General features: G+C 37.1%; 2 protein-coding genes across 2 annotated transcripts in view; both read right to left on the bottom strand.

The window, feature by feature from the left end:
- Window positions 1-3,391: 3,391 nt before the first annotated feature.
- Window positions 3,392-9,364, bottom strand: LOC108550214 (heat shock protein 75 kDa, mitochondrial). Its single transcript, XM_017903907.1, has 9 exons — window positions 9,214-9,364; window positions 8,895-8,990; window positions 8,733-8,815; window positions 8,405-8,632; window positions 8,117-8,283; window positions 7,916-8,025; window positions 7,487-7,560; window positions 7,078-7,424; window positions 3,392-3,560 (listed from the first exon to the last, which is right to left on the bottom strand). The coding sequence occupies exons 1-9, from the start codon at window positions 9,326-9,328 to the stop codon at window positions 3,392-3,394; spliced, it is 1,389 nt and encodes a 462-aa protein (XP_017759396.1). The 5' UTR covers window positions 9,329-9,364.
- Window positions 4,847-10,696, bottom strand: part of mam (neurogenic protein mastermind) — a 311,816-nt gene continuing 305,966 nt past the window's right edge. The window contains exon 8 of the transcript XR_001890411.1: window positions 4,847-5,180. The gene's annotated coding sequence lies outside the window, so the exon portion shown is untranslated. The remainder of the gene's footprint in view (window positions 5,181-10,696) is intronic.

The following is a 10,696-nucleotide window of genomic DNA, read 5'->3' as shown; positions in this document are numbered from 1 at the left end:
AAACATTCCATGAAAAGTTAATGGAGATCATATTAAATATTTCTCTTAGTGCAATCATCTTAAATAAAAATAAAAATAATAATAATAATAATAATAATAATAATAATAGTTACTCAGAAATAATAATAGTTGTAATAAAAATAACTATCCGTAAACTATCCTTTACCAAGGGAGATATTACCCATTAGCTTATGTACATAATCTGTGTATATGATTTCTCATTATTCGTTCTTCGTTTTCCGTGTTAAATTACGAATTATTACAATAATTCACTATCGAATTCGCTTCGATCGGCAACATAAATAATTATAACGCAACACTGTTTTCTTTCTTTGTTTCATTTTTTCTCTCTTTTGTTCGTTTATTTACAGGCATCATTTTCCTCGCGTCTCTATCCAATTAACGCGTGTCACTCACTCTATCTCTATTTCTATCTCTTCTTTATCTCTTACTCTCTTCCTCCTTTTTCTCCTTTGTTTCGCTACTGTTTTATTGCTACCGCGTCTCATTTCTCGGTGACCCTATTTGCTTTCACGTGTTCGCGAACGGAAAGAAACGGCGAGGCGTAAGTTTCACGGCACGAATCATCGAAAACCATATATCGGCGAGCTCGCGAGCAATCCGTTTCATTCGAGTCCACGGGATGATCGCCTGCTGCGCCCTCTTTTTCACTAAAGGTCCGCGCGGCGAACATTGCGCCCTCTATACGTACGCGCTCTAGTTATCATTACAGCATTAACAATATATATATCACAATCTCGTTGAGAACAATAGCATGAAGAGAGTATTGATTCTGCGTCGATGGATCTGCGGCGAAGGCGCTAGCACGTTCATCCCGTCTGTGTACGTTTCTTCCCGCCATTTTCTCTTCTCTTTACTATCATATTAATTTTCCTTAAGTCGCCCGTTTATTTAAATATCGATCTCCATTATAATCGACGTTAATCCCGCTGTATATTTCACGCTTCTAATCGTATATATCGTCTCGATCGTTCATAACATGGAAACTTCGACGTTTTATCGATTTCCAATTCTCCGAATTTTTAATTATTTAATCTTTTTCTATCTTTTCGAGATTGTCACTGTGCACGCCCGTTACATACCGTCACGGACCGTATCCTATGACCTGTTCAAAGCGATTTCTCGCCGAGAAGGGAGAGAAACGGCTTTCGTTTGCATTCTCGATCCCCTCTCGCGCGCAATTCGGTCGAAGAAGAAAACGTCAAGACTCTGTGTGGCACGCCGGTGTTCGCCGATTATCCGTCAGCCGCAAAAATTACAGTCACGTGCTTCGCTCGCTTTCTCTTTGTCTCTATCTACCTCCTTCCAACTGCACTCTGGCTTACTACACGCTATTTACAATACAACGAAGGAAAAAAAAAACCGATACGTCGCTATGCTTCTGTCGCCGTGATTCTGAGTGGTCGTCGCAGTCGTCGTGTTGGTCGAATAGTACTTATCTCGGTTATCGAAACCTCCTTGTCCTTTATAAATACTGATCCCACAAACGTTCTTGCGAATTATGTATATACTATCGTTTCGATGAACATACAGTCGACTGATATATCACGTGATCGCTGCGAAGAATCGTCAAGAAACAGATATATGTATATTTACGATCGTTAGATTTTCGAATTTCTTGCCTCGCGTCCAATCTTTTCTTGACTCTTCCTCTATTTTTAATCTACTCGGTTACTCGATCGGACGATTCCTTCGAACTAGACATTGGCCACAGTTTCATAACCTCAAAATGACGAACTGTCGGTGTTCGTTTTTAACGTAGAATAAAATCGATCGTTTGTCGAAATGAAGAATTAGATAAAATGTGGGGGAATAGGTGATATTTCGTCGAAGGAATCGTCCGTGAATAAAGCGTAATTCTTCGGATGATATTACATTGAGTGAGAGTTTCAAAAGAGATTTTGATTCGATACTCGTGACGACCTTGACGACTATTTTCCGTATTCTTGTAAAGAGAGGATCAATAGAAAATCATCTAGTCGACGCTTTACAGACAAGGCAAGCGAGTATAAAATAAACTGGATACAAGAACCACGAGTTGGTTTTATATAACCTTGGAATATACACCGTCCAATTTTTATGATTTTTGTCTTCTTTTTTCATTTTTTTTTTCTTTTCTTTTTCTTTATTGGTTTCATAAAGAGTGAAATTGTATATGCGATTTTTTCCCTTTGCAACCTTCTTTGTCGGACAAGAATTTAGATAAGATCTGGATTTATTTCGCTGACCTTTACGACGAATGATTAACGATTCAGATGCGTCGTTTTGTGGAAAAAATGGCCATGAGTTAACAAACACGTTTGTTTTAGTGAAAATATTTACTGTTACATTGCAAATAAAAATCGTATACCTTCGAATGTTTCAACAGACAATTCACAGGATGTTTCCGGAAGCTTGTGTTTGGACACGCTTAATTCCAAATTTTTACACATGCCTTCAGCGTTTACGTCATTTGTAGCTACTAGAAGATATAATTCCGAAACAAGAATTTATCCTAATTCAGAATAATCGCATGTCTCTGCCTTTCTCTATCGCAAAGGTCAGTTAATTGATAGTTTCACAACGGATTTTCATGAGCCATTCGGTGTTGTGTATATAGCGGAGCTTGTTGTCGATGTGCTTTGTCGATGTCGACCAGTGGATCGTCGTTGCACTTACTGTTTCATCAATGAAATTTGCAAATTAGTAAAACTCAACATCATTTTACTCTACGTCTTCTCCTTAATTTTAATAATATTTATATTTTACCTTTACCACTCAACCGGTCGTAACCTAATGGGAATAGAAATAAAGACAAGATTAGAATGTTTCCGCAGTGTCGACAGCTTCTTATATCCGTTATATACCACATGTAATTAATCGGATTTACACAAAAGGAAGGAACAAATAACTACAGTGCAACTGTTCTTAACCGAGAAAATGACCATTCGCACGATCAGATCATAGACCACGTAATCATGGTTACTTTTGGGCATCTACTGGAACACCTATTTGACAATTCTCATTAAATACTGTAAAGTTTTAACTGAATCAGGAAACTTTAAATATTTACATACATAACAAATTATGAAAGTTTGGATAAACTTTGGTCGATTAACCTTGATGGAATTTCAATTCAAAGTACTAAAACCATACGTTTATTTTCGGGATTTAAACGAGGAGTGACACACCTAACTCTTGTAAAATCTATTCGAAACGAGGAATCTGAAATAAAATGGAAAAAAGAAAAGGTAAGAAAGAAACACAATAGTTACATAAAGACCAACATAGAACACAACGACGGATTAACAAGGCACTCTAGCAACGGAGAAAAGTAGAGATACAATTATGCGATCATGATATGATCCATCCGATTATAACTCTGAGTGGTCTAATCGATCAACAGAGTAGGATGCCAAAAGGAGCTACAAATTTCAATGTCTACATGATCCTCCCCTAACCTGAACCTTGACTCAGCCTGAGTACTAGAGTTACTACCCACAGGAATCAATTCCAAGCCACCGAGATACTCCTTCATCGCCATAGAGATCAGCTCTGTTCTACCAAAATTCTCTCGTAAAACCATAAAAGTCCGTTTAAATCGACCACGAGCCACCCTTGTGCCACGATTGTAATTTCACGAGGAGCCAAGGCCGGCGAATTGACATTTTCGGGTTGGCTTCCCTCCCATTCCACTTCCCTCTCCTCTTGTAATCCTTATCCCTCATCGCTGCTCCTACACTCGCTCCTATTTTCAGTCTGGTCTCTCCCTAACCGTGATATTGATCCTCCCTCCCCTCCCACGTTCGTCGCGACTGCACGCGTTAGGCCGCTACCGTTCGACCTAGTGTTGGAGCGTCGCGACGCAGATGGAGACGCCGTCTTGGGGACGAAAACAACGAATTTTCATGTTAACCAGTCGGCGCTCGAGGAAATGCTACGAAGACACCAAAAAGCCCCAAGATTTAACATTGCATATCGGTAGATGGAGAACAGTGGAGAACGGAAATTAGTAACGGAACGCGAGAAAATTCGCTTAGCAACAACAGCCCCGAAGGAATCGATAACGAGCAAAGTTTGGTTAGGATTATCGCGCGAGCAGAGAGAGGCGGCGCTTCACGCGCGCCACCATTGGATCGGGCAGCTTCACTCTCCTGGCCACGTTCTCTTTTTCTCTTTTTCGCCGTGTCGATCGATGAGCGCCACCGTGAATTTTTCAGCGATTGCTACTAGCGTCCTCAGGCAGAGATACGTATGTCTCTGATTCTCTCTCCGGAGAATCGATAAAGGAGTACGCACCTTGAAAATATCCCGGCTAGAGGGAACAAGTGTGCAGGCGTGAGACGATGCTGCAAAGGGTTGGTAAAGAAGTACGAGATGTGTGTGAAGATTGCAAGTATGTATACATGGTGAAGCGAGTGGAAGATACGAATAGTCACGATCGTGGACAGATGAATGAGCCTGGTCTAGCTGTCTGTCCCCGGCTATTGTTTCGATTGTCCTTGGCGCGCAAATAACCGTTGATTTCAAATACAGTGAACAGTCGGGTTCGTCTAACGCGAGTCGATGAATAGCGAAGTCGCGAGACCTGGTCAACAATGGCGTGGCCGATTTGACGTTCACGGTTGTTCGTCACTTGTGCTGCAACGAAATTTCATTGAGTCCTATGGTCAATTCTTCCCGTTTAATCTTTGACCTTTTCGTTATGTGGAAAATGGAAAATCGATTTGGAAACTTCCCACTCGTGAGATGAGACGATAATTTGTCTAGAAGCGAAGTAAAGAAACGATTGTAGGAACTCAACGCTTTTTATTAATAACAGTTCGAAATTCAACATGAACTTTATTCTATGCGAAATGCCCGTATATCATATAAAGTTATAAATATTATAAATAATTAGGTATATTTGTCCGGCACGAAACTCCTCGATGAACTGACACATACCCGGGAGCCTTTTCTTTCTCCTCCTCTTCGGCTGAACGTTGCCTAACCAACATCGACTGTCGACAGTGTAAGAAAGAACAGCTCCGATCGTCGTTAATTTTTATCGATCTTGTACCAATCGTTATACCCGTCTTTTTTACTTTCTTTCTTTCTTTCTTCTTTCCAAAAACCTGGAAGATCGAGTGGCATATCCGCAAAAACCGGAAACACGGCTTATACGCATCACGCGAAGGTTTCTGTGTAAATGATAGAGGTTATGTTGTTAGTTCGGCGTTCGGTCGCGAAATAATTCGAGGCACTGATGTCTCATTTTCTCCCGTATTCTTTCTCTCCTTTCGACGTATATATAAAAAGGAAAAACGATCCACCGTGACAATCAACACCATCGCACGCTTTTTTTTGCTCTCTTTTTGGTTGGTCCCTAATGCTCTCTTTCTCTCTTTATCTTTCTCTCTCTCACTCTGTCCCTCTCTCACTCTCTCACTCTTTTCCTACAACAAATCGTCTCCTTTCTGTTCCTCGTGTTTTGATCTATCTCAATCTCTCGATTTCTCAATTTCGCACATTCTCGCTCGCTCTTTCTCTCTTTCGTTCTGTCTCTCTCGCACGCACTTTGCCCCTTTCGCTCGCTCACTCTCTCTCTTTCGTTCGTTCATGAAAAAACGTATGTATATTATATACTTTTATTAATAATCGTGGAAAAAAGCAGAGAACAGAACAATCACTGTGGCGACTGTGTTACTCTCGTAACCATACTTGATTCTCTCGATTTACATCATACGTTCTCGTTAAATCAACGTGACACGATCAGAGCACCTGTTTCCTTTGTTCTTCATTTTCTTTTTTTTCTCTTCTTCCGTTATTATTCTTTCTTCACTTTTTTTTATTTTTTTTTCTTATGTCGTTTTTTCGTTCTTTAGATTATGTTTCATGGCCCCAATATTTTACAAGACAATAATAACGTCGTTCCGCCGATTTAAGGGAATTACTTTTTCTTTCCTTTTTTTTCTCGTTTTGTTTCTTTATATTATATTCAAAGAAAAGACTCGTATTATTTTTCTTTCTCTTGCTAATAATCGCGCGAGATTACGCGTTTGAAAACGAAGACGGGGATTCCCCCCACAAGTGCGGACTACAACTGGGTGACGTGCGAAAATCCGATCAGGATGTACTCGTACACACCTTTTCGGCGACCGGTCGAGGATTATCTTTACCTCTCGTTATTTCTCTGCACTTTCGTTTTTCTGTTGAGTTCTCTCTCTCTCTCTCTCTCTCTCTCTCTCTCTCTCTCTCTCTTTCCCTCTATTTTCTACCGGGTGTCCCATATGTTTACTCGGTGTCCTTGAATTCTCGCGCGCCTATCCTATCTCGATGTTTCCTCGATAATTTAATTTCTCCACTATTCCAACCTCCCTTTCTCTCTTTTAGAAACGATAGTTTTGATTAGACGAACCGTGGATTTCTACTCCATTTCGTTATCTATGGAATGTATCACTATTTGGAAGATTAGTCGCGAGACCGCCACCTGGTGACGATGAACTGTAGCTCGACGTATATCATAAATCACGATCGAATGCGTCGCGAAGAATTCTGACTTACAAGTAACATTGAATGAAACAATTTGCTAATATTCTCCTGCTACGACGAATTCCTCGTACTTGGAGAGGGGTGACTCGAAAACAAGCGGAAGATTCGCGAGGAGAGCACTCGGTTCATCGTACCAAGAACGGTGTTCGCAGCTGACCGTGATTATTTCATGTGCAACCTGTCGAATTCGGCGACACAGCACATTCTGCGGAACTAAAATTTAATAAATACGCTCGAATCGAGGAAATGTGCTTTATCGCCGCGCAAAACACATATACACTTTAGCTCACGCGTCATCTCATTCTCTTCCATTGATTCACTCGCTTCTCACTTGTATTCTCCTGTCTTCCATTTTCTCAAACTCTTCAGCTCTGTCTCTTCACCTCTTTCCATTTCTCGCACCCTCATTCGCTCTTAGCTCGCGCATCATCATCGATTACTATTATCATTATATTTTTAGTTAAAAAAATTAAATAAAACTAAAATCATTCAACATCCACAAATTTAGGCATCATTACATGCTTTAACTTATTTATGGTATCCTACCTGATTAAAGTACTATTCTGTAATAATTCCCGACTTAAATTAAGAGGAATATCTTCAGAATCAACCACTCCTTTGACGAAACGCAACCATTTTGGTAAAATATTTATATCTTTACTTTTGATTAACACTTTACGACTATACAGTGAGACACCCGTCACTTCATCTTTACCGAAATCAAAGAATGACGGTTTTTGTTCCGGGAAATATAATAATGCTCTTATGTTAATTGGAACATCGGTTGAATAGTGTAATATGAATCGAGGAGAATCAAAACAGTTTCCAATAAATCTATAGAACTCATTATGTTGTAATTGTGTAATTTCTTTTGGATCAAGCAACCACAATGGCTGAAAAATACAGCAGCATTTTATATAGAATACCTAAGCAAATGTAAACATGTCAATTTTACCTGCATAGTATTAACCCTCTTGCCGTTAACATAAATAGGACTACCGATAAAGTTACTGTACTTAGTGATGAGACCTTTGAAACACAAATTATTATTAATCATTCGTTAAAAAATATGTAATCTCACTAAAGTTTTAACCTTTTCGCAACTAGCGCCAATTAAAGATGGCATCCAAAAAGTGCTGCCCAGTGGCTAGTTCCGGTTACATTCGGCAGGCTTAAAGTTAGTGTATTACTTATCGTAATTAGTTACAATCTTGTCCCAAGTGTATTATTCATATATTATATTCTAAAGATGCTATGAGTTCTTTTTATTAAGCATAATTAGTGTACAAGCGTAGAAGAGCGCCGAAAATGCAAGGTATTGTTTTTATGGGTAGCACATTGATGCCCAGTTTCGCCGTCGCGAAAAGGTTATAATATTACATACGATTAATTGTGTCTTCGTCACTAAATTGTCGACACTGGGAATTCAAATGTATAACAATCTTTGTCCCTGGTTGAACTCCTTCGGCGTTTGAAATATTGAATGTGTCAGAACTGAATAAGATAGATATTTTAATGAAATAACAAATTTTCTCATAGCGTACAGATTTACAATTATTTATAAATTCTGTAATATTTCTTTTACCCGTCTGATTGCCAACAAAGACCTTCAGCGTCTTTCTCATACGATTTTGTAAACACTTCTACTTTATCAGCAACCATAAAAGCACTGTAGAAACCAACACCAAATTGTCCAATAATTTGGGATGTATCACCAGCATTTTGCTTTTCTTTAATTTTTTCTAGAAAAGCCTGTAATAAAGAGTAGAATTTAAAACAGAAAAAAAAATAAACAGAATTAATTTCAGCATCATAACAAACTATTAGATATCATTTATATAACTAATTAGTATGTAATTGTATTTTAACTCACTTTGGAACCAGATCGAGCTATAGTTCCAATATTTGATATTAGTTCTTCACGTGTCATACCAATTCCTGTATCCTGAATTATAAGAATCCTATCTTGTTTATTAGTTCCAATATGAATTTCTAGGTTACGATCACCAGCCACCTCTGCAACTTTGGAGTCACTTATACGCATATAACGTAACTTTTCAAGTGCATCACTTGCATTGGAAATTAATTCACGAAGAAATACCTTTAGAGCATATAAAACTCATGTTATTTCATCCAAGATGCCAATTTTCTAAAAGTTAATACATAACTTAAAAGTCAATATAAAATGAGAATAAAGTTACCTCTTGCTCCGAATACAAAGATTTGGCCACAATTTGTAACAGCATCTGTGTTTCTGATTGAAATTTATGTTTAACACCTTCATCTAAAAGAATTAAGAATACATTAAGCTACGCATGAAATATATATCCATAAGTAAATAAAGGAAAAGATTTTACAAGTACCTGTTGGTTTTTCCACATCTTTTATAATATTATGTATTTCTGTAGTTTGTGTCGCTGCTTGAGAAGAAAATCCTTGTACAGAATTGTTTATTATAGCTGTAAATTTAAAATTCAGTTATTAACACAATGTAAATAAATGATTAAAAGCGAATTACACTTAAATACTTAATTTGTCTATAATACAATAGAATTACCAATGGAAATATTACAGTAACTTTAATTCATGTGCGAGAGAGATATGACTACCTAACCTCAAAGTTTGCATCAAGCAATAAAAATTGAAACAATAAAATAAGATATAATACAAAAATATGCGAACCTGAAAAACGCTGACATTGTCTTTCGAAAATTCTCCTTTCAAAGGTTCTATTCAGTGGTATTCCAAGATTTCTTCCAAATTTAATTGCAAGTCTTAGCTTGTAAATGGTAGCCATGCTTTCGAAATGACCAGAAAGCTCCTACTTTTTCCGTTTCCCTACTGCATGTGATTCTGATGTAATCATTTGTCGACAACGTAACAAAGGTTATAATTATCCAACTAAGCTATTATAATATTTAATTTCTAAAAGATAATTTAACTTTTCATATCGCACATTTAAATTATTCAGTAACAGAATTAAAGTCCGTATTTCATCGTTTTAGTATTGAATTTTGTAAATAGAGAGGTAAATTATGTACTAATATACTTTAATTATACAATAGGGTAATTAAAGCAAATTAAACGCAAGTTATGGCATATAAATTTGTTTATTATTATTATCTGTATAATATATTTGAAACAATATCATTCTACAACATTGCATAAAAATATACAAAGACATGACAAAATGTCTTGACTCTCGTTTGATAAAACATGTTTATGAATAATTTGATCAGCGTTGCACCGCTATCAGTTTTAACTGAATTCATTCTTTAATAGGTCACTTTCGAATTACATTATATTAAACCGACATTTATTTTTTCTTTTCTCTTTTTCTTCTTTTAGTGTCCTCACCCAAAGGATTTGTCAATAAATCTGGGACAAAATGAAATAACTATTCGTGTTTTATTTAGAGCTCCCGTCCGCGTTTATTAACTGGAAAATACAATAAAAATTCGAGTCCCCGATTATTAAATGGGTCAGGTTTTTCAACTATCAGATAAACATTTATAAAACAACACGATATAAATAGGATTTATAGAAATACGAACGGTTATCTTCTTTATGTTCTTTCTTATGCAATGAAAGAATGCATGGCCCGATAAAAAAAAAAGGAACGTTCACAATCTGATCACACTTCCATTCAACGCCTTTCTGAAGTCAGAAGAAGTTTGTGTGATCCGAGATAAATCGAAACGAAGGAAAGAATTAAAAAATTGCGCGCTTATCACCTTTTGGAATGCGCGCGTCATATGAGAAATGTAACAGAACTTATAACAACCGAAAACGAAGCGCAACCGTAGACAAAGAATTCGCTTCGTGTGCGTCATAAACATGTTTAGAGAGTACATAGGCCAGAAATAAAAATAAAAGGAAGGAAGGAACGAACGGAAAAAACAAACAAAAAAAAAGAAGATATAGTAAAGTAGACAAAGAAGAAAAGACGATGAAGAAGTAGAGTTCGTGATTTGAATGTAGAAACGAAAACGGTGATCCTTTTCCCGTTGTGGCCATTGACGAAAATTGAAATCGGCTCAGATTTAGTAACATTCATCCGAACACAATTATTATCTTTCTTTTGAGATCATTGGCCGAAGGATAACAATGACAATTATAATAATGATAATAGTAATAAGTAATAATAATAATAATAATAATAATA

The sequence above is a fragment of the Eufriesea mexicana genome, unplaced genomic scaffold (assembly GCF_001483705.2).
Source record: "Eufriesea mexicana isolate 0111107269 unplaced genomic scaffold, ASM148370v2 scaffold47447488, whole genome shotgun sequence".
NCBI classification, from domain to species: domain Eukaryota; kingdom Metazoa; phylum Arthropoda; class Insecta; order Hymenoptera; family Apidae; genus Eufriesea; species Eufriesea mexicana.
The sequence above is the reverse complement of the archived record's forward strand: the minus strand, read 5'-3'. Positions and strand labels throughout refer to the sequence as shown.